This window comes from Eretmochelys imbricata, chromosome 1, assembly GCF_965152235.1.
Source record: "Eretmochelys imbricata isolate rEreImb1 chromosome 1, rEreImb1.hap1, whole genome shotgun sequence".
Classification (NCBI taxonomy): Eukaryota; Metazoa; Chordata; order Testudines; family Cheloniidae; genus Eretmochelys; species Eretmochelys imbricata.
Genome location: NC_135572.1, coordinates 266,238,669 through 266,266,388, shown reverse-complemented (window position 1 = coordinate 266,266,388; position 27,720 = coordinate 266,238,669). Strand labels below are relative to the sequence as shown.

At 51.8% G+C, this 27,720-nt stretch overlaps 1 protein-coding gene across 3 annotated transcripts; it reads left to right on the top strand.

The window, feature by feature from the left end:
- SUN2 (Sad1 and UNC84 domain containing 2) lies at positions 1–24,268 on the top strand. Of its 3 annotated transcripts, none has more exons than XM_077830036.1 (19): positions 1–198; positions 2,034–2,193; positions 3,228–3,418; positions 4,050–4,184; positions 4,572–4,667; positions 5,637–5,730; positions 6,122–6,192; positions 8,348–8,484; positions 9,102–9,311; positions 9,766–9,843; positions 11,041–11,084; positions 12,326–12,491; positions 12,888–13,115; positions 15,307–15,391; positions 15,873–15,988; positions 17,177–17,344; positions 18,274–18,366; positions 20,668–20,881; positions 23,823–24,268. In XM_077830036.1, exons 2-18 carry the CDS (start codon positions 2,069–2,071, stop codon positions 20,779–20,781), a joined length of 2,151 nt encoding a protein of 716 aa, XP_077686162.1. In that variant the 5' UTR covers positions 1–198; positions 2,034–2,068; the 3' UTR covers positions 20,782–20,881; positions 23,823–24,268. The 3 variants fall into 3 exon arrangements, with proteins under 3 accessions (XP_077686162.1, XP_077686145.1, XP_077686152.1); XM_077830019.1 differs by having other exon boundaries at positions 20,668–20,889; XM_077830026.1 differs by lacking the exon at positions 1–198 and adding an exon at positions 831–933 and having other exon boundaries at positions 20,668–20,889.
- Positions 24,269–27,720: the final 3,452 nt, after the last annotated feature.

Sequence of the window (27,720 nt, the reverse complement as noted above, 5' to 3'; positions counted from 1 at the left end):
GCCGCGCGCCGCGCCCGGAGCCAGCCGCTCTCCGCGGGGAGCCGAGGGGCCGAGCCGGGGCGCTGCCCGCGGGGCTCAGCGCCGCCCCGCCTGAGACACAAAAGGCGTCCGACATCGCGGCGGCTGGCGAGAGCAGCGGGGCGGGGAGCGGAGCCTCCCTCCCGAGCCACCCAGCGGCCTGGAGCGCGCCGCAGCCAGGTGACCGTGCGCCCCCCCCCCCCCGGGCCAGGCTCGGGGGCCCGCCGCGCTGTTCTCTGCCCCCTCAGCGCGGCGCCTGGGCGGGCGGCCGGGGAACGCACCGCTGCAGGAGCGGGCGGCCGGAGGGGATGCCCCAGGGCGGCGAGGCGCAGTGGAAGCAGCAGCCCGGGGCGGGGGGTTCCCAGTTTGCAAGTGACAGGCTCCCTCCTCCGAGCCTCGCTCTGCCATCCCCGCCGGGGAAGTTGCAGCTCCTGCCTGAGCCGGGGTAGACTCCGGCTCCCTGTCCCCGTCGCTGGCCGTGGCCCCCGCAGGCCTGGCCCGCCCGTGGGGCGTGAGGGCACCCAGGAAGCAGGAGTTAAGAGGGGCCATTTCTGCAAAGTGTTTGCTTTGACTAGGGGCCAGGTTTATCCCATGCGGCGGGGTAACTCTGTTGATCTCAGTGGCGGTAGCCCAGGGCTGAATGTGGCTCCCTAGCTGCATTTGAAGGGTGACTTGTGCTGCTGCTGGTGAGATGTAAGTAGTTTCCCCCCGCCCCTCCCTTTCCCCCCAATGCACTAGGAGGGAGGAGTTTAGAAGCAGGATGTCAAGGGGGGGAGGCACGCACAGAAATGTCTGAGCTCTAGCAAGGTGTGGAAAGAGTCTGGGCAGGATGCGACCACAGAGCGGGAGTTGCCAGGGTGTGGGTGGGAAGGAGCCAGATATGGAAGCATCTCTGGAATTGTGCCAGCTCACAAGGTGGGATTGAAAGTTGTTACTTTGTTCAGTTGAACCCAGTTTTTGGTGCAGTCTCTGTGCAGCAAGACAGCAGTTAATGTGAGGAGTTTGTACCCATGTGGGTGGGCTCTTAGAGGGGGGAATAAAGGGAGGGGGAATTTACAACCCTATAAGCGGTGGAACATAGTGGTGGATTTGGGCCAAGTATCTGCCTCTGCGGCTGTTTCACGTTTTGGCTGGTGTGCTGCGGGGAGGCTGCTTTATAGAAACAGGTGCCAGGCAGGCACTAACATGGACGAAGCTTTGCTCAAGTGGGCTTCTTTCTGCAGGACATGTGTTCTTTTTCTGTCCACAAGACACCTAGTCCCAGTCAGAGCCAAGCTGTTTGCGTTGTGACATGCTGGAAGAAATAGGCTAGTGTCTGCCTGCTGGCTTGTGGAGAAGCTGAGCTAACTTGTTGTTGGGGCAGCCTGGGGCACTGGAAATGGAGGTCATGGGGAAGGGCGCATATGCTGCGTCAGGCCAGTTACTGGACTAGTGCTGATGCCCACCTGGCCCCCTACCGCTGCCAGGGCATCTCGGTCCTGACCCGTGGCGTCCGTTGCTAATTTAGCTTGGCCTTGGCTGAGCAGAGATTGCTCAGTCATGCTGAGCTGTTGGGTGGCGGTGAGAAGAGTCTGGCTGAGATCCACTGAACTCCTCTCGCTTTTGGCACGAGGAAGGATTTGAAACCATATCTGCAGGGGTGAGCGGCCGATGCAATAACCCTGCTGCAACACTCGCCCCACCCCACCTCCAGGATAGGAGACTGCCAACCCAGTCTGTTCTGAGCTGCTGCCTTTCAGGCTTTGCCCGTCCCCACGACTCAGGTGATGCAACCCCTGAGACCCCAAATTCCGGTGACATCTCAGGGAGTGAGGCTGGGTGAGTGAGGATTGCATCTGTACATTCAGAGCATTTCCACGGCCCTTTTCCCTGTCTGCCCCACTGCAGGACATCCCTTCCTCTCCCCCACAACTGAGTGAACGTTCATGGGCCTACCCCTTGCTCAGCCCATTGCCAGCGCCAGGCAGTACCTTCGAGTTCTCACGCTACCTCATCTCTTTCCGTTGCTCTCCCAGGTACCTTGTTGAGGGGTGATTGAGCCTCCTCTGTCATGTCCAGACGCAGCCAGCGCCTTGGGGCCACCCGCTATTACCAGGGTGATGATGATGGCAGCAGCAGCGGTGGCAGTTTGCTATTGGGTGGCCAGGAGCCCCCCTTTAGGGACAGTCCTAACAGGTAAGTGGGTACAGGGTGGGGGGCCTATATACCTCATCCCCACCTGCAGTGGTGTTGTGAGGTTTGTCCGTAGCCCAACTTGAAAAAGATAAGGAGTCAGTTTGCCATAGTGTGAATTTCCTCTCCTGAACCCCAGGTCAGGGGTCACTGAGAGTCCAGAGCTCCTTACCCCGTTCTGTGCGAGGTGAGGGTCTGTCCCTGAGCGCTCTGCACTTATCCTTAGAGGGGCAGGGTAGTTCACCCACTGGTGGTGAAAGGAGCATAAGAGAAAACCTACTGCTACTTTCATGACTTTACCAGCTGGATTTCCTTGCCGAACCCTCCCATGGCCGGCTCTGGGTAACCCCCTGTGTGCCCCACAATCGTCTTCCACCTTATTCCTCCCAAGCGGGAGCACAGCACTCTTGCTTGTCAGGCATATTTTGGTGTTTCCTGGCCATTGCCCTCACTCTCGTATCACTGAGGGGGGCTGCAGTGATCAAAACTGGGGTGTGGGGGCCAGCTGTGCACAGTAACGCAAAGAGCTGAGTCGTCAAGCCTGTCCTGGGAGGCCCCCAGTAGAGGTTAGGGGTTGTTATCAAACCATCTTTCCCCAACCCAGCAACCTCTCCTGGTCACAGACACCTTCCAGGAAAACCACAGCAGCTACAGAGGAAGCAGACAGGAAGCAGAGGGCAGGGTGTTCTCTTGAGGGTGGCAGGACCGTGCCTGTGATAGGCCAGAGGTGTGTGTGTGTGGAGGGAGATGGCAGGGGACTGCCCCCAGCGGGACTCTTATTTTGCAAGGACAGATGACAGCAGTTTACACTGTTTAAAATGTGCTGCCTGCTCTGGTTCTCTCCTCGCTCAGGTTGGTTTCACTCCAATGACTTCAGCAGCGGTGTGAATGAGAGGAGGGCAGGCAGGGCCCCAGGCAATGTAAAACCTGACCAGAAGCAAGGCTGGCTCTAGCTCGCCCCTCCCCACTTCCCCCTTGTCAACCTGCACATGTGCACACAGCGTATGAACTCTCTCTCATTTCCTTGCTTCGGGCAGGACCCTACGGAGGAAACCGAGCAGCATGAAGCGCCTCTCTCCAGCCCCGCACCTGGGACCTCCCCCTGCCACCCAGACCTCCTACTACAGCGAGTCTGTGATCAGTGAGTCCTACCTGGGCAGCAGCAGGGGACTTGCTGGTGGGGGCAGCACTGCCTTTGATGACCCACAGGACAGCGACTCCTACTGGGGTGAGTGCTGTCTCCCCTCAGTGCCAGCTGTACCGTGTCCTATCACCCAGTGGGGCCCCTGCCCCTCTCCCTGCAGCGACCCTGCTCCCCTCCTCTTTGATGTGAAAGAAAAACCTATGAACTGAGTCCTGGGCTTCATCTCCAAACTGCCTCAGCAATGGGATCCCAGGCCTGCCTTAGAATGTGCCCTCTTTGCTGGGAGCAGGGGACACTTGAGAGGAGAATTGAGTCTTCTCAGTTCCTCTCCCCTGGGCTGCGTGGGTTGCCAATGACTTGAGTAGTGATCACACACACACACGCACCCCTCCCCCAATGGAGCAGCCCTGAGTGAAGGAATGCAGCCCCACAGGGAAAGATTGTTGTCCCCCTCAGCCAGTACTGATGGGGCACCAAGATCAGTCCAGGGGAGTTATCAGGGCGGGAGGTATTGGGATTGCTGAAGACCCCGATAAGTGTGTAGGGATAGGCCTCCCTAGTGCTGCGAGGGTAATTGGGCACACCCTGAGTCACTAGCAGCAAGCCCGCTACCCTACAGAATTCTGTCCCCTCCACCGGCCCCAGTGTGTGCCTGGGGAGGAGGAGCACAGAGGCTGTTGGGTAGTTTCTCAAGGGGACTCTGTTTCCTGGACAGGTGGGGAGCTCTCCGCGAGGAGAAGAAGAGGCACAGGAGGTACGGAGTCCAGTAAAATCAATGGGCTGGCAGAGAGCAAGACTTATGACACCTATGCCTCTTCATCTGGCTACTCCTCTGAGGATGACTATGCAGGTAGGGATGGCTCTGACACCCTGAAGGTGGCAGCAGCATGGGTAGCAAGGTTGCCTGGGATAGAGGCCTCCCGATAGAGACCCACTTAGGTCCTGGCTCCATTGCCTGGGGAGAGTATAACCTCACAACCAGGGCTGGCCATCATCATTTCAGGATCACCTCAGACCTGCCTCTGTGACTGCAGTGAGATCAGAGTGAGGGTTCCCCACCTCACCTCAGGCCTGGCTCTGCAGCTGGGGGAAGAATAGTGAACATTCACTAACTAAGGCATCAGGGCCCCTCAGCACTGGATGCTGGAAGTCCCACCCCCCATTCCAAAGCGAGTGAGTGAAGACATGAGACCTCACTTTTGTGACTTACGGCCTCTTCTTCCTTCCTTCGCACCAGGTCGCTCTTCCTTGGACCAGAGCAGTGCTGGTTCTGGGTTCAGGAATGCCATCTCACGAGCAGGCTCTTTTCTCTGGCTGGTGGTCACTTCACCAGGTAAGTGTGGGGCTGTCAGCATTCTCTGTAGGCAGCATTCTCCCACGCACACTGACACCCACCACCCTCCATGCGCACACGTGCAGTAGTCATGGGTCAGAAGGGTATTTTCTCATGTGCTGGTTTTAAAAAAAAAAAAAAAAAAAAAAAAAAAAAAGTAAAAACCATGTTCACTAAAGCACTGTGAAAGTTAGGAAAGAGGGGACCTGGTACCAGGGCAGGAATGAGGGCATTGTCACAGGTCCCAGGGCTGGAATAGCCGGAGTACTGAGGGCAAGTCTGGTGTGTGTGTGTGTGTCTCTTTGAGATGGATTATTCATACTTATCGTTTGTTTAGCACCATTGGTGTGCTTGGTCTTTGAAAACCCGAGAAAGAAAAAGCCTTTATGTACCTCAAATGACATTATAATGACATTTATTTCTATTGTGGTACAGCTCAGGGGGCCCATTCATACTATTTATTTGTATTGTGGTTGTACCTACAGGACCAAGTCAGGGATCAGGGCCGATTGTGCTAGGCACGGTACAAACACACCACTAACAGATGGTCCCTGTTCCAAAGAATCATTGCCCAACACACTAGGTGCTGTACAGTCTAAATTAGATGGTGCTGCTAGGATAGATAATGCAATAGGCGAGCAGGGATGGTCAGAACTCCTAGAAGAACAGATCTCATTCAATATAATGGATTTCTTTCTTCAGGGAATTAATGCCTCAGGGAAGAAGTGCTTTTAAGGAGGGATGGGCGTTTCTGTTTGTGCAGCACCTAGCACAATGGGGTCCTGGTGCATGACCTTGGGCTCCTAGGTGCTATGGTAGCCATAATAATAACAAAGGGTGAGTAGCCTTCCTAAAGAACAGGGAGAGGGCAAGAACTCCGGAGAAAGGAAGCAGGGATGCTGGCCCAAGTGTGAGGAAGATACGAAAGGGACATCTGAATGTTCTGATGCCATGTGTGGGTCTTTGCAGGCCGGATCTTCGGACTGTTGTACTGGTGGATTGGAACCACATGGTACCGCCTCACCACTGCAGCCTCTCTGCTGGATGTCTTTGTCTTAACAAGGTCAGTGCAGATTGGAACCAGAGACATGGGGAAGCAAGTTGGTGTGGGTCTGGACCTGGATCCGGACAGGGCAATGGACAGGTGGAAGATGTGGGGCAAGGAATACAGTGTCCCCACAGGGGAGGAAACCAGTGAGATATATATGTGAAGGACCCCAGTAAATCTGTGAGGAAAACGGTCAGGGTTTTTATTTGTTTTTTTCTTTTCTTGTGGCCAAAACTGACTATGGACCCAAGCTGGGCTGTGTGAGTTGAGATTCAGGGTGTAACTTTCTTCCAGAACTTCCCCTTCTCCACTGCCTTGTACTGTCCAAGTGGATGCAGAAACTCCCTGGGCGACAGGTTCTGGGCAGCTGCACTAATGTCTGTTCCTTGTCCCCTCTGCTCTCCAGGCGCTATTCGGCTCTGAAGAAACTCCTTCTGCTCCTCCTGCTACTGCTACTCCTGGCTTCCATTGCTTATGGTGAGTCATCCCAGGCTCCCAAGCTGTTCTCCCTGCCCCCTCCCTTATGCCCTGGACAGCGTGGCTCTAAGCTCAAGAAGACATCCTGAGCTCTCTGTGGCAATGCGATGCTCCTGTGAGGTCACAGGAGAGCCTGCTTCCCTCTGTGCTCTACATGTGTCTGTACCCAAAGGCACACTCCCTAAGGCAGGTTCCAGTGGGCGGGGAATGCTTTCACACAGGGCCAGGATGTTGTGAGTTTGGCCTTGGCCCGTGTAAATCCAGCATTAGCGCTGTGCTTGGTAACCACTGTCTGATATTCTGAACCCATCCCCTGACTCCCAATCCTCTGGACTGTGAGGGAATCCAGCTCCAGTTCCAAACGCTACAGCTGACCCGTATCTCCAGAATGAGCGAAACCAAACCCTTCCATCCAGCCTCCCCTTGTAGTCCTTGACTTTGTGTTCCCAATTTGTAGTTTAATGATCAGGAATAAAACCAAACTGAGTTCTTTAAGGTTGGAACCTCCAAGGTGGTTCAGGTAATTTAATTTTGTGGAGGACTGTGAATGACACGAGTGCTAAAATTTAAAGACTTTATTTAATATCAAATAGTTAGTTAAAGAAAACAGGCAAGCTCTGCATTTATGCCCATGTTCTAAGATGAAATGATGCATCCTGTGGTGATCAGTCCTGGATGAGAAGAATGGGTGTAATCCTTTCTCCGTACCTGGATGGTAGATGGGCGCATCAATCTAAAATTAGCATGCTGTCCTTGTTGTAATCGCTTATAACAACACTCCACAATTAATTAGCATTAACCCTGCCTATTAATATATATCTATATTTCCACCACCATAATGAAAATACCTTCTACTCCCTCACTGGCTATTTAATATTAGACTTGCCTTTAATTAATATCTGCGTAAATGCCATACCAATGACTCTATCCATCTAGATAACGTTTTCCAAAACAATAACGTTTTATCTAAAACTCTTTGAAAAACAGTTAGGACCAAAACCTGTTTGCAACATGATGGGGGGCAGGGCTATGTCCTAACTCAGTGCTTTTCAACCTGGGGTCAGCAGACCCCTGAGGGTCCGCACACTATGCCTAAGATTTCCAAAGGGGTCTGCACCTCATTAGAAATTTTTTAGGGGTCAGCAAATGAAAAAAAGTTTGAAAACCACTGGCCTAACTTGTCTCTGAGCTGCCTCATTTTACTTCACTCAGATTTTACCAGGCCTCGCTTGGCTATTGTCAAGCCTATTTTTAGGAGGTACATTTTTGAGCCTACTTATGTTTCAGCACATTTCTGTATAACATAAGCAAACTATCTCTGTGGGCTACACCCTATAGCAGCAGTCCCCAAACTTTTTATGTCACCCCCCGCCTCCCCTTACCTGTAATGGACTCTACTTGTGCCCCCCTGGGAGCTGGGGCTGGGAACCAAGCTGGGACCTGAGCAGAGCTGAGGTCAGCGCATGGCTGGGTGGCAATCCCTTCCTGCCTCCTGTCAGGGCTGACCTGGGCCCTGCTGCACCTCCAGGATACCCCATAGTTTGGGGACCACTGCCCTATAGCCTCTGGGTCAGGAGCTGAATTCTATTGCTTTGTCCTAGCTTCAACATATACAACACTGCAAGGGGGTTCTCTGCTGCCTTGTGTGGTGGTGGTGGTCATTGCTGTGAACTGCATCAAAAATGAAAGGGAGTACTTGTGGCACCTTAGAGACTAACCAATTTATTTGAGCATAAGCTTTCGTGAGCTACAGCTCACTTCATCGGATCCATACATCGGATTCATACAGATCACTTCATGCATCCGATGAAGTGAGCTGTAGCTCATGAAAGCTTATGCTCAAATAAATTGGTTAGTCTCTAAGGTGCCACAAGTACTCCTTTTCTTTTTGCGAATACAGACTAACACGGCTGTTACTCTGAAACCTGTCATTATGCATCAAAAATGTGTACCTGAATGAGAGGAACCCATCTTCCGGTCACTATGGTGAAGTCACAAAGCCTGTTTGCTTTCTGTTCACATCTGTGAGCAAACCGTTTCTGAAGCCTGTCTGGGCATTTCTAATGCACCTCCATTTGTGGTCTATTGTACACATCTCCTCTCCCCCCCTCCCCCTCCCCCCCTTAACCAACCAGTCCCCTTTTTGTGTTGCCAGGTGCTTGGTATTTCTACCCCTTTGGATTCCCGATGCTCTACCCTGCCATGTTTTCTTGGGGCACAGCAAAGCTTTCTACCCCTGTTGCTGGGAAAGAGGAGATGCTTAGAGCCGGGGATTCATCTGCGTTCTTTCGGGTGAGTGCCAGACGGATCTGGGGTGTGGGAGGGGAGTTCCAGCATTTCTTCTCATCCCTCCTGCAAATGCACCTACCCCTTAAAATCTCCAGTAGCAGGGTTAGGCAGACTGAATGTGGCTGAGGGACTCAGTCTCTAATCTGAGAGCAGCTCCCTTTTCATACCCTGAAAATGAAAGATGCGGGAACAAGGGAGATGTCTTTAGCATCTGGGCTTGGATCATTTCCAACCTGTGTGCATACAGCCCTCTCTGCTAGCTGAGCAGAGGGCGCGTGCCCCTTTAGTCCGAGATGGATGTGTGTGCCTGCATGCGCACCGCTGCCCCCTGCTGGGGGGTGACAGGCGTGCTCGCTTATATAAGTTCCTTTGAGTGGTCGGCTGCCCTTCATATACCTCAGCCGTCCAACCCTGCCTGAATTTGTGGACACACCACTGCCCCCTAGTGGAGAATGGAGGACATGCTTGTATATATCCACTCCCTCTGCAGCCTGTGCTGGCGGGTCACAGTTTGGTACAGAGCTGCCGGGACAGCTGGGTAAGGCTGCCAGTCCTACATATGCCACTGTGTGTGTGTGTGTGTTTGTTTTTCTTTCTTTTTGCTACCCTGGGGGTAAAAGGCAGAGCAGCAAATCCTGTCTCGGTTTCAAAGTCTGGAGAAACGCTTCCAGACCCTAGAGGCTGAGGCATCCCGGCTGGAGAAGCTGGAGCTCCAGAGAGGGGTGGCGGCTGGGGGAGGCCTGACACATGAGGCCACCCTGACGCTCCTGGAGGGGCTGGTGAGCCGTCAAGAGGCCGCACTGAGGGAGGACTTGGCCCTGCACGTCCAGGTAGGGGAAGTGGGGGCTTCTCCTGGGGAAACCTGGCCTGCTCCGCCTACTTCTCCTTAAAGTCACAGCCACCTTTTTCCTTCCCGTCCCCCGGGCCTGTTGCTGTGGGGGTGGGAGAGGGGGGTGCATAAGGCTGATGTGGGTCTGGGGGTCAAGGTGGGTGGGTGGTGGGAAGGGTTGATGGTGGTTTTAAGTGGTAGGATTGGGGTCAAAGTGGGTGGATGAGGGTGGCATAAGTGTGGTGAGTGGGGGTGGGGTTGGGTGTGTGTGGGGAGGGTGGTGGGTACAGGGAGTATGATCTGGGGTGGGTGTTGTGTAGTGGGATAGGGTTGGGGCAGCTGGAGTATGGCAGGTGTGCCATGAAGGTGGGTGGGCAGCAGATGTGGGGGAGAGGATATATTGTGGGTGAGATGGTATATGTGCTGATCTCTCTCCCAAACCTATCTCCCTGCAGAGCGAGCTAGATACCATCCAAGGCCAGCTGCAGAAGGATTTAAACGGGCGCCTGGAGAAGATTACTCAGGCATCTCAGGTAAACTAACCTCCCTTTTTAAAGCATGCAAGTATCAAAAACTGGGGATGGTACAGTCCAGGGACTTTGCTCCTGTCCAACAAGAGGTGTCACTATAGGGACCAGCCACGCTTAGGGAAGGAGGTGCATTTCACTTCAGTGCTTGCAGCTGTGGGACTGCAAGCTCATTGGGTCCTGTAAGCTAAATGCAGTTGGACTGGATCAATTCTCGAATAAGGAGATCACCAAGGAGAACCCAGGTGCTGCAGGAAGTGCTGTGGTGATGCAGCAGGGTTTGCTCTTCCCTTGAATTAGCAGGTGTCCTGTGCAGCTGATGGAAACCTAAAACCCAGGCCCTGACCGCTTGTATGAGTCAGGATCTCATACCACTTTTCACAAGTGATGAGGCGTTGGCTCTGAAGAGCTTGCATGTTCTAGGTACAGTCATACATTAACTGTGCCTGCAGAGAGACGCACAACAACGCCCTTCCTCAAAGATGGCAAATTCAAAACATACAAGGAAATACTTTTTCACACAATGTCTAACTACACTGTGGAACACACCGCCACAGGAAGTTGTTGAATCCAAGAACTTAACAAGACTCAGAAAGAGATTGGACACTTACATATTCATAACAAGAACATCTGGAGTTAGCATAATTAGGAACAAAAATGTTGTAGGGGATACTAACCTCATGTTTCAGGGTTTCAGCCGGTCTCTGAGTATTAGAGACCAGGATGAGACCTAATGAGGGGGGCAGATTATCCCACGCATACCTACTATGGGATTCTTACACCTTCCTCTGAAGCGTCTGGTGCTGGCCTTGGTCACAGACAGGATACTGGGCTAGATGGACATGGGGCAGAGCCAGATTAACCTTTTGTGGGCCCAGTGTCTGGACTGTGGCCTGGCTACCACCTCTGCCCATGCTCCAGCCCGAGGCCCCAGCCTTGCGTGGGCTCTTTCCCCAGAGCCACTTGCCTGGAGACAGAGTAGGTAGAGAGAAGCGAGCGGGGCCAGGGCCTCAGGGTGGCACATGGGGGTTGGGGGGCCTTCTGAGTGTGAGCACAGCGCAATTGGCACCACTGTAAGCCTGGTACTGATCTGGGGTTTAATCCACTCTGGCAATTCCTGTGTTCCTACGCGAAGTAGTTAAACACCCATGTGGCGGATCTCATCCTGTCATGTTTGTTTCCTTTATACTGCTGCTTTCACAGGAGGTGGAGGCCCGGATGCTCCAGCTGAATTCGGAATGGCAAAGGTAATCCTGCCAGTCTCTCGGGAACTATTCAAGTGTAGCCATAACATGTCCTCAACTTGCTTGGGGTGATGAGATTTCTAAAGGAGCAGGTAGCGGGAGGCATCTGTTGGAATCCTGCAGGGATCACTCTTAAGCCTGGTGTGGAACCCGGGGCTCATGGCACATTTACGATACCAAACTGGGAAGGGTTTCAGATTCTGATGCAGCCTGGAAAATATCAACAAACATGGGCAGGAACCAAGATGAGATTTGACTTGGAGACAAGCCAGACAATATGTGGAGGGGAAAGGACCCAGCACACAGCTAGTGGGCAGGAGAGAGCGAAACCTGGAAAGCAGTGATGCCGAAAGGGAGGTGGCAGCAAGACTCGGCAGTCTGGTGGATGTGCTCTTGCAGTTTTGAGATGGTGGCAGAGAAAGCCAGTGTGCTCTTTGGCTACATGTGCAGAGGCGGTGCGTCCTGGAGCTGGTAGCCTGCAGTCCCTCTCTCTGTGACTGCCAAGATGGCACCTAGAACACTGTGCTCGGGTCTGGCACAGCAACCCCAGGAAGACATCAATACATTGCTGCTCTTCTCTCAGCTCCTCCAGAAATAACCAAGGGGGCTGGATTGGCTAAGGGCAGATGAGAAGAGCCGAGGACGTATCACTAGAGTAAAGGAAACATGATAATCCACAAGCCCTGGAAGGGTGCTTGCACCAGGAAGGAAGGGGTCGGGGATTGTTCAAAGGGACATGTGTCTCAGAGCTAGGGAATGGAACTGAGCAAAGGGAATTGCAGCTGGAGATCGAAACCATCTCTTGGGAGCAAGGGCTATTAGGCCTTGGAGAAACCTCCCATGGGAACCAACAGATGAGCTGGGGATGTGTAAATCCAGTTGGTCAGAGCCCTGGAGAATGTAACTTGGATGGGGACAATCTTCTGTTGGTTTGTGGGAGGGGTGACAGCAGGAGGGAGGGGATGTTGAGTGAAAGAGATGATGTGACCTACCAAGTCTCTCACCAACACATTACTTTGAGCCCTGGGGTGGGGTGTAAATCTAACAGGAATATACGCTCTGGTATTTATGGCTGTAACTTTCTGGCTGGGTTCCTCAGTACACCTGCTCCTCAGCGTCGTCCTCTGGGACCATGGCTGGAGGCGCCAGGGGGTAGCTCACTGCCTCCATTGCAATTCGGCTGTGTTCTGTTCGTTTGCTTTATTCTCCCCACCACCACCACCCTCCTTTTTTTTCCTCTATAGCTCGACACAAGAGGGCCTGCAGGGGAGCTTCCGGCAGGAGATGGGCAGGCTGGAGATGCAGCTGGCAGGCCTGAGGAAGGAGCTCGCACTCCTGGCATCTGACCAACAGGCAGTGGTGAAGCACATGGAGTCGCTCCCGGGACAAATCAAGGGAGTGCGGGAGGACGTGAGTCCCCTTTAACGGAAGTCCCATTTTACCTGTTCTCTGCTAAACGGTGACGTGGGAATGTCTGAGTGATGCAGGACTTTGTGGTCCCACCATGTGCCAGGCACCTCTGGGTTGATGATTTCCTCCTCTTCCCCCCCCCCCCCCCCCCCCCGAAGCTGGACACTTCCAGGAGGGGTGACCTTTCTTCTGCCACAACCTGGGCACTGTTAGGGGTGGTCCTCACGCATCAGGTGTTGTCCAGGGATAGAGGCTTCCCCGCACATAAGAGTCTGTAGACCAGACTCCCAGGGTCCTTGTGTGGTGGTGTTCTGCCCATTTGCTCTCCATAGTTTGTCGTGCTCTGCAGTGCAGACTCCCTCTCCTGGGCTGAGCTCTTTCCCTTGGTGGTTTCAGGTGGAAGCACAGTTCCCCCAGTGGATCAGCCAGTTCCTGTTGCAGCCCAGGGAGGATGGAGTGGGCAGCCTGGTTCTCCAGCGCGAGGAGCTACAGGATCAGCTCCGGGAGCTGGAGCGCAAAATCCTCGCCAGAGTCTCTGAGGACCAGAGGATGTCTGCGCGGGATGCCAAGGCTAGCATTGGGGTAGCGCTGCAGCAGGAGGGAGTCACAGGTGTGACTGAAGAGGTGAGGCCCTGTCTGCTTCGCAGCTTCCCCTGAGTAACTTACGTGGCTTGGGGGTTGTGGCATGGCACTGTCGACTGTCAAACAGGCTGATGCTGCTTTCAGTGTGTCAGGGCTGTCTGCGCAAGTGTGCAGACGTGGGGCAGGCCAGCCCTGAAACCCTCACACACTTGCATACATGGGGCATGTGTGTGGCAGGCCGGGGTCCACATGTGTGTGCTCGTGATGTGATGAGTGCAGTGTGTGTGGCTGAACTGCTGTCCCTAGCACGCACATAGGTGTGTGTATGCCAAGCCTGCATGTGTGGCTATGTGCTGGAGCAGGTTGGGCTGTGAAGATCAGGGGCTTAAGGCTTCATATGTTTTCTATGACCTATTTATTGCTTTTTTTTTCTTACTCCCAGAACCCTGACAGTAAATTGGGTTGCGGTTGCCAGGGACTTGCTTTGGTTGTTTTTAAAAAAATCAGTTTTGTGATTTACACATTTTATTAAAACCTCATGGAGAAAAGGAGGAGGCAGGGTGGGGAGTCAAGTCACTTACAGCCTGAGGTTTTTTTTTTTTTTCCAGAAGTGCTGAGAGTTTGCAAATCCTGCAGTGAAGTCACTGAGTAGCAGGGGCTTGCCACCTTCGATAATCAGGCAATTAAAACGCAAAGCACTAAATATATCTTTACATAGGAGGAAGGATGAGCTTGTGGCTCAGGCAGTGGATTGGGACTTGGGAGATCTGGACTCAGTTCCTAGCTCTGCTACCAACTCCCCCTGTGACCTTTTAATTGTTTCATCTCTTTGTGCCTCGGTTCCCCCTCTGAAACATGCAGATGATATTCCCTTTCCCGCACCCTTTTTCTGTCTTGTCCATTTATGCTGTAAAGTCTTTGGGGCAGGCACTGCCTTGCTATCAGGGCCAGAGTAACTCTCCTGTGGGCCCAGGGCTATTTAAATTTTGTGGGGCCCCTGTATTACAAGTCTTTTTCCTAATTTAAAACAATTAATTATGGCATCAAGGCTATTAACACTTTACTAAACTTGCCTTTTAATTAACATAAAGCCATTCTGTGGTGACATTTCAGTCTTAAAACATGAAGAATATAGTTAAGTTAGTTCAAAATAGCCTACTTCTTACCTTAGAACAGCTGTTATATTAGTTGCTTTCTGGGAGGGAGTTTGGGTGCAGGAGGGGGTTCTGACCTGGGGCAGGGGGTTGGGGTGCAGGAGGGGGTGTGAGGTGCAGGCTCTGGCTGGGAGGTGTTTACCACAGGTGTCTCCCTGCTGGCGGTGCAGCAGGGCTCAGGCAGGCTGCCTGCCTACTGTGGCCCCACGCCGCTCCCGGAAGTGGCTGACTGCTGGCACACCTCTGTGCGCCCCTGGAGGGATGGGGACAGCGTGTCTCACTGCACTGGCCACAAGCGCAGCACCCTGCGGGGAAGGGGCCCGGGGCTAGCCTCCCTGGCCAGGAGCTCAAGGGCCAGGCAGGACGGTCCTGCAGGCTGGATGTGACCCGCGGGCCGTAGTTTGCCCACCTCTGTTTTAGATGCTGCCTCTCATTCTAAGAAGGTTCTGGTCTGTGGCTGTAACAATTCAGTGGCCTCACGTGAATCATAGAATATCAGGGTTGGAAGGGATCTCAGAGGTATCTAGTCCAACCCCCTGCTCAAAGCAGGACCAAGCCCCAACTAAATCTGAAGCCCATAATCAGCAGTTCCTTTAGTTCCAACAAACATGGTTCACATCACTTCTGTTCTGTGACTTCTTTCAGTGGTTTTAGACAACATGTTTGGAGTGCAAATGGCTGCCCTGCTACCTTTCACCCGCTTTGGACAAGTCGGCATTTTAGCCAACGGCAGAGTTCAACCCAGTGCTCGCTCGCTTGCTCTGTGTGTGAGTGAGAGAGAGAGTGAGTGTGTCCTTGTCCGTGTCCGTGCATGAATGGCTGTATACAATGTGTGTGCAGATGAGTGTGCCCTTAGGGACACATGTATGTGGCAGGGGTTTGAGTGTGGTGGGTTGCACGTTTTGTACCTTACTGTTGCATGTGCTGACCATTGTGCGCATTGGTGTGTGTACACAGAGGCTTCATATACGGATGTGCATGCAGGTGTGTGTTGGGATTGTGTGCGTGCGTGCGTGTGTGATCTGTATGTCTCCAACCTTTGCATTCAGCTCTGTTGTGTCCTTTACTCCTTGTTGCAGCAAGTGCACCTCATTGTGAACCAAGCCTTGAAGCGCTACAGCGAGGATCGCACTGGAATGGTTGATTACGCCCTTGAGTCAGGGGGTAGGTGAATCAGTGGCCACCTCGGTTCCCTCCTCCAATGGCCTCAAAATACAGAAAGGGGGTGTCAGACTGAAGACGCTTTTCCTTCAGAGGAAGGACTTGCTAGGAGACTTCTGACAGCTTAGCGCATAGCTGGCCACCTGGGCATGTGAAGAGGGAGGGTATTGGACTATCTCTCACGCAGGCAGAGCATTACAGTGGGGCTCAGCTGGCCAGTCCAGCCTCACTGGGCGAGAGTCCGTATATGGCACAGCACACTATGGTTAGAAGGGGAGTTCAGCCCTGCCTGTAGGAGGATTCTTGTCTATCGCCCTGTGAGCTGAGCTGGAATATCTCCTCCCTGCCCTGTATGTTTATGCTCTGTCTGGTACCTCCTGCTCCCCATGCGAGACCATAGTTGGAAGTTATGCTCTCTCTGTATATCTGTCACCTGGTGAGGATGCTGTGGTCTCACATGTCTTTGTTTCCCTTTCAATCCCAGGGGCCAGTGTTATTAGCACCCGGTGCTCAGAAACCTACGAGACAAAGACGGCACTGATTAGTCTGTTTGGGATCCCCCTGTGGTACCATTCTCAGTCTCCACGGGTTATCCTGCAGGTAGGGACCAAGCTGAGTAGAGAGATGTCCATATTTCCCCCTGTGAACTGAGCTGGAACTTCCTGCCACTGTCCGTGGACTGTTCCCTGCCTGTTGCCCCAACATAAGCCCAGCTGGATAGTTCTCATAACACCTCCCTGATTTAGCTAATTCCTCACTGGTGCTGAGAGTGCCATCACATCACCCTTGAGTCATCTCCTCTCCTGTCGCTACCGAGTCAGGCCTCCCGTCCTCTGAAATCACACTTCCCCCATTTTCATTCCCTTTCTCTGGGTTCTCACAGTGTACTGATCAGATCTGAACGGGGGGATAGGGATGCCTCCCTGACACCTTGTGCTACACAAAAGGCCTGTCCTGGGGCGAGGGAGGGGGAACACGGGAGTTAGGTGTGTTGTTTGTCACCTGATCTTACCTTAGCTGTGATCACAGCTGGGTCCTCAAACTCTGGTCATGGGTATGTGCGCACTGACCTCATTTGTGGCTTCAGTTCAAAAACCAGGCTGCAAATGTCCTAGGAATTTCCATAGCAGACCAGGTCCATGCTCCTTCCAGCCCCATGTCCTGGCCCTGATAGTGGCCAATGCCAGATCCTCCAGAGAAAGGTGTAAGAAGCCCCATGTCTGAATGCAATGCTGTAACCAGGGGGAGACCTTTCTTCCTCATCCCAGCTAGTGAGCTCTTTGTCATGAAGCCTGAGGGCTGACCGCGCTTGTCATTGTTAATGGAGCTAGCTGGTGTCACTGCAGATGTTGCACAACTTTCTCTGTGGCAGTCAGGTTCTTGAGTCCTTCTGCCGGCTGAGGATAGGCCAAACCCACTCCTGCCCCTGATCCAGAATCAGCCCCGGGGCACATCTGTGTCTTCCTCCCCAATGCCCACAATAACAGTGGGTTTCACGCCAGCCCAGGCTTAGGGTGACTCCTTCACAACATCTGAAAGGTAACTTTGTGCCACTCCAGTGGGGCGGGTTGAAGGTCAGACCCAATGTTTTCTTCATGTCTTGCACTGTGGTGTGTTGTTAACAGCTGCCACGTCGAATTCCAGAGGTGGCTGCACGTCCCGGGAGGGTGAGGGATCCCAGTATAGCAGCCTATAAAGTGCTTTGAGTCGAGAGGGCCTAGAGAATTGCATGAGGTGATGATTATTACTGTTACCGAAAGCTGGCTTGGTTTTGTGTTTTGGGTGTAGCCGGACGTTAACCCTGGGAATTGCTGGGCTTTCCGTGGATCGCAGGGCTTTGCTGTTATCCGTCTGTCCAGCCACATTCGCCCCACTGCTGTGACTCTGGAGCACGTCCCAAAAGCCCTCTTGCCCCTGGACACCATCCCCAGTGCGCCCAAGGACTTTGCCGTCTTTGTGAGTGTCTTTCTCTGCGCACAGAAATCGGGGGTAGAGGAGGAAAAGTCTGTGTTTGAGGAAGGGGGCACGGGTGGTCTTGGGATCTCTTTCCATTCATAATCACCCGCCAGTATTGGGGATGAGGATGTTTCCTTGCCTCAGAGTTGGGAAACTGCTGTCTCCCTAGGGGGCGCTGCAGAGGGCTGGTGTGTTAAGCCAAGGGACAGGGTGTTGGGGAGCAGGGTGAGATGGGGAACATGGGGCGGGACTATCCTGCAGAAGGAGTCGAGATGAGCTAGGGGTTCGGTACATGGGGGGGAGGAAACATGTTTGGGAGAGGAGGACGGAGACTGAGTACCTGAGGGAGGAGATGAGGTCTGAGGGGAGAGGGAATGGAGTACATGGGACAGGGGAAAGTGGGGGAGGAGGGAAGGGAGAGGTTGACTGGGGACATTTTAGGGGGGGGGAAGGGAGGCTATGGCTGGGGGTACATGGGAAGGGCATGGTTTGTGGGGAGGCGGGTGGGGTGTGTATATGGTTGGGGAGGAGGTTGGGGGTACAAGGGGAGGGAAGGGCTGAGGATGTGTAACTCTCAGCCATAGGTGCTGGAACTAAGGGTGCTGCTGCACCCCCTGCTGTAAAGCAGTTTCCATCCTATCCAGGGTTTACAGTTTTGGTTCAATGGCTCTCAGCACCCCCCCACTCTACAAATTGTTCCAGCACCCCTGCTCACAGCCTTGTCCCGCCACTGCTCCTGCATGTTCCCTGTTTGTTTACTTTGGCATGGGAAAGCAGGAGTGGAGTTTAACTGCACTTGTCTCTGTCTCCCTCTGCCCCTCTGGGCGCTCTGATCACCCCACATTCCTCCTCTCTCTCTCGCTCTCCCCCTCTCTGCTTCCTCATCACTCCGCCCTCCCTTTCTTCCCCACCTTCACTTGGTCTCACAGGGTCTGGACGAAGAAGGACAGCAAGAGGGCATCGTTCTCGGACAGTTCACCTACAACCAGGATGGGGATCCCATCCAAACTTTCCACTTGGAGGTACGGAGGAGGAGTGGTAGGGCATGAGGGAGAAGAGCCCAGAGAGCCCCGCACCTCTAGTATTTAGAAGCCAGTTGAAGGTGTCATCACACAGGCCGTGCCCCTGCCAATGCCATTACCTCTGCTGTGCCAGGGTCTCTGCCTGGAGCTCTTTGGACAGGGTGGTTTGGCCCAGTGCCCTCCCAAGATGGGCCCACTGCTGCCCACTGTCGGAGGTACAGTAGGATGCAAGGATAGGTGGGCTAATGGCCTGATCCAGTGCAACAGGAGCAGGGAGACCGGAGTAGACAAGTTAATGGTCTGATTTAGTGCAGCATGCACTTGCATGTGAACTACAGGATGTTTCGGCTACTACTCGGCTGACTCTGGAGGAAGCCCCCACTGTGATGCTCCCCAGGGGTTCCGAGGTTCCTGGCCATGACCTGCCCTTTGTGAGAAGCCGTCCTATCTGTGCCTGCTGTGCATCAGCTCCCTGACACCCACAGCCTTGGGCCCACAAGCATGGACTCGGGTCTCCACAGACCTCCCCCTCTCTGTGCCGGCTAGTGCTAGGTACGGCCCCCACCCCCGAGCACTGGGTGCGTTCCCTGCCGTATCCAGGCCCTGTCACTGGACACGCACAGTACTACCCAGGTTTGCTGTCCCCAAAGAGACTGTGTACACGCAGCTTGACTGGCCCAGGTCCTTGATGATAACACACAGCACTGGAATCTTACAGTGAAAACAAATGGGTTTATTTACAAAGATTAAGATTGAAGAGGGAGTGAGCAAGGACATTAAGAACAGGTTCCTTGTAAAACTAAAGGTATAACACGCTTCTTAGTCTTGAACTCTGACGGGCTAAAATCCTTGTCAATTCTTCACCTAAAGCAACCTCCCAGCATCACTAGCCCACAATCCAACTGTCTTGAATGCAAAGAGCGCTGTCCTTTCTGCTTTGTCAGTGAAGTATGACAAAATGTTTTTTTGCTTCTTCTATTTCCCCAAACTCATTGTTTTCTCCCCCAAAGACAGGATAACTCCTGGGGTGCTGGCTCCAAGGTGTCTTCCCATACTCCTGTTCGATTCACATTTCCCCCCCCCACCCCCCCCCAGTTTTTCTTGTTGACTTTCATATGTAAGTAAATAGGGTTTACAGTGCTTGATTTCCGTCAGAGGCAAGGATAGGTGAATAGACCTGCTTTGTCTAGAAGAAAACCTGTTTGTCCGCTCTGCGTGGTTACAAACTTTTTAAAACCTAATTTCAGTGGGTATATGTAACTTCTTGGATATCATCAGTACGTACATTTCACTATGATATTAATAACCAGTACGTTACCAGCTTTCTTTTGATATCTTACAAGACACTATTTATGGATAAATAAATACCACGAAGGCAGTGCGTTAGGTGTAGGGAGTTTGTCAGGCCTTGCTGTCACAGAACAGTGACCCCTTCACCAGAGGATCAAAGTGACCCAGACCCCTGGCTGGGCTGTGTCTTAGTTAGAGAGGTGACTTTCCTTTTGGGAAGGTCCTCTGGACTTGAGTGGATAATGCTGTAACCTCTTGATAGGGTTCTTTCTGAGCCATCCTGTAGAACGGAATAGCAAATTCTCCTCCTGCTGTAGAATCCTACAGGAAGGCTCCAAAGCCTACAGAGAGGTTCTCTATCTCTGATAGATACCAAGGGCCAGCTCCTCTGCCCCACTCCAGTCTGTTTGCACTGCTCTGGTGGCACAAGGCAGTTCTAAAGCTGGCTTAACCACGCCTGGGGATTCCCCCTGCATAGGGGACCACTTGGCTGGTGTAGAGTCACTATTGTGGCTCCTATGCCCCACCCCATTTTTGGTCTCCCTGGCATAGGGGGTGTGGCCTGGGAGAAGGGTCCTGGTGGCACCACTTCTGTATCTGGCGGACCCGTGCATGGCTGGGGCACATTTGCATTTAGATGATCCCTGGTTGCTGGGGGAGACCACTGGATAGGACTAATGCAGAACCAGGATCCAGGGGCCACAGAGATGGCTTAAAGCCACTTCTTCCCCCACCTTTTCCCCTCTGGTCTTGTGCCAAGCACAGCTTTGCCAGACCAGAGGATCGGGCCCATTTAAGTTTGTAGAGTACTTTGCATAGGACCCTACTCATTCCCTCCCTATTAAATTCTGAGGGTGAATAGGAACTCTCCAGCATAGGTGTGAGTGAAGACCCCTCCTGAAATCAGTGAGGCATCTGTGGGGAACGGGGGCTGACTCTTGCCTAGAAGTGGTGCTGCTTTCTGCAGAGAACGACCCAGACTATGAAATGTCTCCTCTCTTCCTTGCCTAGGGTGAAGATGTGGGCACATTCCAGGTGGTGGAGCTACGGATTCTGAGCAACTGGGGCCACCCGGAGTACACCTGCATCTATCGCTTCCGTGTGCACGGGGAGCCGGTCCACTAACCCCGCCCTGCCTCTCCCCTGCCCCCAGCTGGCTACCTCAGGTTCTGCGCTGGCCGCAAGCAACAACCATGACAGAGAGAGGTTGTCTCTAGAGAGAATGGCAAGCCGGTTAAGGAAATTCTTCTTTTTGCTGCTTCTCTCAAGTCCCAGGGTGGGAGATGTGGGGGAATGACCACCCTTGGCAAACCTAGTCCCCATATGCTTTTCTGTGCTGCCGCTTCCAGAGGGAAGAGTTTGTATTGGGGGCGGGGGATGAGGGGGGTGGGAAAGGATTTTAGTGTTCAAAAGGTGGTGTGATGGGAAACGAGGCTCCGATCCAGGTCAGACCAGACATTTTAACTTTTTAAAAATTTTATTTTTAAATGAGTCTATGCAGTCCAGACCTTTCCGCACCTCCCTTTTCCCAGCCCCATCCCTTCCAGATGTTAAAGAAGACTATAGCATAGTGTCCCAAGTTTTATGAACAAACATGTAGTTATTATTGTATAGCGGGGTGGAGGTGATATATTTATGGCATTGTTGGCTAGGTAAGCAGCATCTGAATGTCATAGAGGTTGGAGGGAGGGTGGGCACATGACCAAATAATTTTGCACTATCGCCCGTTTCCTTCCATTATTGGATCAGTGGTTTGTTTTAGTTAGACCCAGTGGCTAACTTGCCATGGGTTGAATTTGCAACTCATGACCCTGCAAAGTAGCTAGCAGGCATGTTAGCAGAGGGAAATAATGAGGACACAGACATGTATTAAAGAGGTAATATATAAGCAAAAGACTGGGGTTTTAGTCCTTGGGGGGGAAAAGATAATCTAGTCTCCCTGGGATTGTAAGCCAGCCTCAACAATGGAAACCTTCCACTTGGGTCAGTGTCTTATGTAGTCCCCAAGATACACTGCAGCTGAGTGCTATTGGATTTCACCAATATGCGAGGCTGTGGCCCAGAGTGGGAGAGGGTCCTGTATTATTCCCACACACGTATGTGTGTGTCGTTCTCGCATGTAAATCCCCAAAATAGTGCTAAACATTCACAAGTCAAAATGTCTGTGTTTGATGTCCTTTAAAACTCTTCCCCCGACACTGTCTTTAGTAATAATGGATGTACTTTTCCATGCAACGTATAATTAACGTGTAGAACTTCATACCACAAGGGATACCACTGAGGCAAATCGCTTAGATTAGACCGTTACAGTAGCATTTGTAGTAGCACTAACTAGAGTGAAATGGCCAGGACTGTTTTAATCCTCAGGCTTTGAGATGTGAACTGATCAGTAGCTATATTCAGGAGAAAATTTCCCTCCATGGCTGCTGCATGATCAGATGCCATGGCCCAGGAGTTGGAGACAGGGTACTAGGCTCGATGAGCCAGTGGTCTGGTAGTGCCTGCCTGCTTTGCTTTTGGAAAACCCTAGTCAAAATTATAAGTCTGTGGTGGGTGTAAAAATATCTAATTACACCCCCCACTGGTTTATGTACATCTGTATATAGACAACTGTACATAGTGGGGTAGAGTCTAGGCTGTAGTTATCCAGACACATGGGGTTTGTTGATGGGGATGCAGGGCAGACATGAGGGTATCAGTTTGATCGCTGGAAGTGGCACAAACCCTGCAGGATAACGGGGGAAACGAGACTATATTGTACAGGCTTTGGGGATAAGGGGACGACAACCCTAACGGCTCTGATCTGGGGCGAGGGTGGGGAAAGACAGCAGGCTGAGCAGAGGGTATGGTGCCAAGGCTGGCTGAAGGGTGCTGTGACACAGCTCGTGGGGCTTACTGTAAATAGGGGCGGTGAGGCAAGCCAGTGCAGCTTGATTCAGACCAGTAAGGACCCTGCTACCGGGCCTCCAAGGGAGAGTAGTAATGGTGGCAGCAATGGTTCCAGGAGGGGGCTTGTGGCGGAAGCTGGGCCTGGCCTGTCCCCTCAGGGGAGGGGTGGGCAGGTCTGTGTCACAGCCCTCCCCCATTCACAGCTGCTGTCCTGGGCTGAGGCAGTGTATGGGGGTGGTTGGACAGGGCACATGTGGGCAGCGCGGGGCTGACAGCTACCTCTTCCCATGGATTTATCTGGGAGCAGGGAGACAGCACCAAGGTGGGAAAGGCCTCTCCCTGCCAGATTTGAGCCACAAGGACCTCCCCCAGCCTGTTCGTGTTGTTCCCAGCTGGCAAGAGAAGCGGGGTGAGGGGGGAATTGTGAACAGGCTGGCGGGGCCTTCTAGTGGGTGTGGTTGTGAGAATATCAGCTTTGAGCTGCAGGACAGAGTAGGAGCTCGTATCAGTGGCCTTGAGAAGGTAACATGTGGCTGCTCAGAGAAGGGTTTTGTCTCTCTAGGTTTTGGCCAGCATGCTCTGTTCTTAGTTGAGCTTATGTTTTGAATTGTTTTTTACTTATCCATATTGTCTTGTCTTTATCTGAAAGAAAAGCTAAGGGCTCACTTTGTTTCAGCCCCATTTGAGGCTGGCACCCCCCCAAGTCAAATTGGGGCTGTGAGCTGTGGGGGGTACTGAGCAATGATTTTTGCCAGGTTGTCTCCAAAAAAATGTTGAAGTCCAGTAGGGCTGGGATGGTGTGAAGGGGAAGTGAGTGGGGTACTCCCTTCCACAGCTGGCAATGGGCTTTTTCTGGCCTTAAATCAGCTGGAGAAGTCAAGCTGCGCACGTCCTCTTGGTCTGCTCCTCCACTGCCTCATCAAGCATTTGGCTCTGATCCATGAGCCCATAGGGATGAGGGTGGGACAGCACCTCCCTTTGGAATCAATCACCACTACACCTAAACTGGCTGCAGGGAGTGGTAACTGGGTGAAGAATGGCTTCTACACCACATGCTGATTGCCCCAGGCACCAAGAGATTGGGAATCAAACAGCGGGCTCCTTTATGGAAGAGCACGGCCCCGGTCCCTAGAAGTCAGAGTCCCACCTGCAGGGGACTCAGACTGGCAATTGAAGATGGGTTGTCCAGGGCTTTACAACCCCCTAGGAGCAGTGGACCTACCCTCTGGTGAGTCTTTAAAATCTGACTACTGACCCAACCCTCCCCCAACATCTAGGCATGCTGGAACAGTGAGGAAAGGAGAAAAGGTTCATTAACTTTTCCTGTGCTCCAGCACCAGCTGTCAAATCACTGCTTCAGCTGCAGCCCCACTTCTTATCAACATGCTGGGTAATCATGGTACTAGATACAGAAGGTGAGTACAGCAAGGTGGTAATACATGGGAAAGATCTGCTAAGGCAGAGCTTCTCTGTTTACTCCCCTTGAGCTGCCTCACTTTTCCCCCTCTCTTTCTCTGTGTGTGTGTGTGTGTGTGTGTGTGTGTGTGTGTACCAGGAAAGTGTTATAAATTAACCTTGCACAAACCAAGCTGGGTACAGGCAGATTAATCTGTGTTTAATTCTGTAGCCTATTGCAAATGCTGCACTGTTTTGTTTGTTTATCTACGGACTGTAATTTATGCCTATGCAAAAAAAATCCAAGACAATAAATTGTGTCAAAACAGTTGAGATTTGTAGACAGTCCTCGGATGCGTTTGCAGTGGCGAAGGCGGGGGTCAGAGCTTGGACAGAACTCATTTTCCAGCGGGAGCAGAGAGGGAGAGACACAAAGCAAGATTCACAAGGGGGACGAAAGCCTTGCCGCACCTGACTTTTGCGGCCCTGCCACCTATGTATTCAGGCTCTCTTGAAAAACTCCAGCAGGATGAGTAGGGAGCGGCCTAAGAGAGCCAGTAGGAAATGCAGGAAAGGGGTGTGGCCTAAGCTCTGACCCTCCAAGGGAGTTAGGCACCTAACTCTGCTCAAGATTCACAGCTATGAACCCTACCTGGGAGTTGGCCACCTAACCCATGGCAGTCCTCCTCTATAAAAACCAGGAGGAAATACCCTTATCTTACAACCTAGTGGTTAGAGCACTCACCCAGCATGTGGCAGGTCTGGGTTCAAGTCCCCACTCTGCCTGATGTCAACGGACTTGAACCAGGTGAATGCTCTAACCAGGAGGGTATTCTGGGTTTTCTCAATCTCTTGTTGAAGCTGTCCCCCTGTGTAAAATACTTAAATTTGCCAAACCAGCTTCATTTCCTTCTTTGACAGGGTAACCGATTTGTTGGCTAGGGGGGAATGCAGTGGACATAATATACTTAGACTTCAGCAGAGCTTTTGACACAGTCCCACATGACAGTCTGATAAGTAAACTGGAGAAATGCAAGCTTGGCAGAACTACCATTAAGTGGATACATACTTAAACAACCAACCACAAGCAAAGAGTAACTATTAATGGAATGATGTCGGATTGGAGGGAGGTCTCAAAGGGGGTTCCACAGGGATCTGTTCTGGGTCTGGTGTTTAACATCTTTATTAATTACCTGGATGTAGGAATAGAGAGCATACTGATCAAATTTGCAGATGATGCAAAACTGGGGGGGTTGCTAACACTTTGACGGATGGAGCTAAAATTCAGAGGGATCTTGATAAATTGGAGAGCTGGGCTATAGACAAGAATGAAATTCAGAAAAGACAAATGTAAGGTGCTACGCTTCTGGAAGAAAAATCAAATACAGATGGGGGATAACTGGCTTGGCAGCGGCAGCACTGGGAGTTGTGGTGGATCACAGCCTCAACGTGATCAAGCAATGTGATGCTGCTGCAAAAAAAGTAAATGCAATTTTAGGTTGCATTAATAGTGGCATGGCAATCAAGTCACAGGTGACAGTACTGTTCTATTTGGTCTGGTTAGGCCTTGGCTGGAGTATTGTGTCCAATTTTGGTCACCAATGTATAGAAAGGATATGGAGAAATTAGAAAGAACCCCAAGGTGAGCTGCAAATATGATCAAAGGGATGGGATGCAAGCTATCTGAGCAAAGGCTGGAGGAACTGGGTATGGTTAGTTTGGAAAAGAGGTGATGAAGGGGAGACATGATAGTGGCCTTCAAATACTTGAAAGGCTGGCATAAAAAAGACAGAGAAAAGTAGTTCTCTTGCCACATACAGTGGGACAAGAGACAATCGGTTCAAACTACAGCATAGCAGATTTAGATTAAATCTCAGGTAACACTTCCTAACTGTAAGAACAGTAGGACAATGGAACAGACTGCTTAGGGAGGTTGTGGAAGCTTCTTCAGTGGAGGCTTTCAAAAGGAGGCTGGATCGCCATCAGTCATCTGGATGGTTAAAAGCAACAAATCCTGCATTGTGGCCAGGGGTTAAATCAGATGACCCTTGTGGTCCTTTAGAACTCTTACAAAGTCTAAATAGTCACTGGGCCAGAGTGTGATTCTAGCTTAGCAGTTAACTTGTTCCCCTGGAGTGTTCTAGGTTCCAGTCCCTGCTTCACATACCAGCTGAGTGCTCTAACTCACTGGGCTGTAGGGCATAAAGGGAAGGGAGGGGGGGAGAGTGCAACACCTTCATTCCTGGTTTTTTTTTTTATTGGTGGTGGGGAGGGCAGATCCAGTGCGCACACTCTTAGGCAGCCTTTGCGCATCTCTACCAGATTGTTTCCCTACCTAAATTGCCTGTAGAGCCCACCTAGTTTAGGCTCTCAACTGGTTGGTGGTGACAAAAATGTAAGTGGCAGGGGGCCTTTAGGTACCTAGAGGGTTAGGTGGTTTTAAAAATCTTAGCGTTGCCTAAATGTTGGACTTTGTCTCCTGAAGTGGCAGTCTCCCTTGTGAATCTAGCCCATGTCTTACCCAAACCCTTTCCATCCTCAGAGCACTGCAGAATTGTTCTTACAAATGCATTAGTCCAGTCCAATTCCTCATATCCAGCCACCATCTGACTTTGGCACTATTTTATCTCCTGCCTTATGCATACTCTCTACTTTCTCTAATACCCAGCTTGCAAAATCCCCTCCCTAAGCATTTTAGAAAACTGATTCAAGTAGTTTTTTTTCCCCTGGCTAACCCTCTTGAGTTATCTTGTTTTCCCCTGCTCCAAAGAACAGCCTAGCTCTGCTTCGCACCACAGGGCCTCAGAAGATATGTATGCTACTGCTCAAATAACCTAGCTGAGCTGGAAGTAGCCTGTCGGTGTAGAGGCAATTTGCAGGAGGATCCACTCACAGGTCTGGAACAACTGCTGTGTAACTGAACAGCTGCCTCAAATGAAGTTTGGCAACACAGGCTATAAGCATTTTATATAGTAAATGGAGCCTATGCTTAGGAAGGCTGCTCAGCTCCCCCTAGTGTGTGGATTCCTTGCTCTGCAAAGCTGCCCCTACCCCTGCTCTCTATTTGTAGTTGATGCTATTTGCATTGGAAGCAGGATTCTGAGGCATTCCCACTTTTCTGGCTGGCTGGGGAGCAACTGAAGATATTAAATGGATGAGTTTGGACTCTGGCATACTGGGGCTTGGGTACTCGTTTATTTCCCAGCTAGCGTGAGGGATGAAGACAAGGATGCTGCATGTGATCACAGCTGCATGGCTCTTTGGCAAGGAAAAATTGAGGCCAGATGTAGAGATACCACATTACGCTACAGCAGGTCCCAGTCCACACTTAACTTCAGCAATAGAGAGACAGTGCCTTCATAGCAGGAAAAAGTAAAACCCTAAACAGCTCTGAACTGCTTGGGCAGCAGATAAAAGGACACAGTTCAACTGCCCCACACAGCAGATCCAAGTGTTCATACAAGAAGCTAGGTGTAGAGAGAGGCAAATTTTGCAGTTTGAATAGGCACTAAAGATTTGATTAGGTTCTATCCTCCATTGCAAAAGGGCCAGAGAATTAGGGTTTAGTCCAGTGGTTCTCAACCAGGGGTACGCAGAGGTCTTCCAGGGGGCATGTCAACTCATCTAGATATTTGTCTGGTTTTACAAGAAGCTACATAAAAAGCACTAGCAAAGTCAGTACAAAGACTTGTTTATACTGCTCTACATACTATATCAGCAGTTCTCAAACTGGGTCATGACCACAAAGTAGGTCACAAGTTTGTTTTAATGGGGTTGCCA

Coding starts and splice junctions, on each gene's coding strand:
- SUN2 (XM_077830036.1), top strand. CDS start 2,069: ATGTCCAGACGCAGCCAGCGCCTTGGGGCCACCCGCTATTACCAGGGT. Junction 6,193..8,347: donor CCTGGCTTCCATTGCTTATG/GTGAGTCATCCC, acceptor TTGTGTTGCCAG/GTGCTTGGTATTTCTACCCC. Junction 15,392..15,872: donor TTACGCCCTTGAGTCAGGGG/GTAGGTGAATCA, acceptor TTTCAATCCCAG/GGGCCAGTGTTATTAGCACC.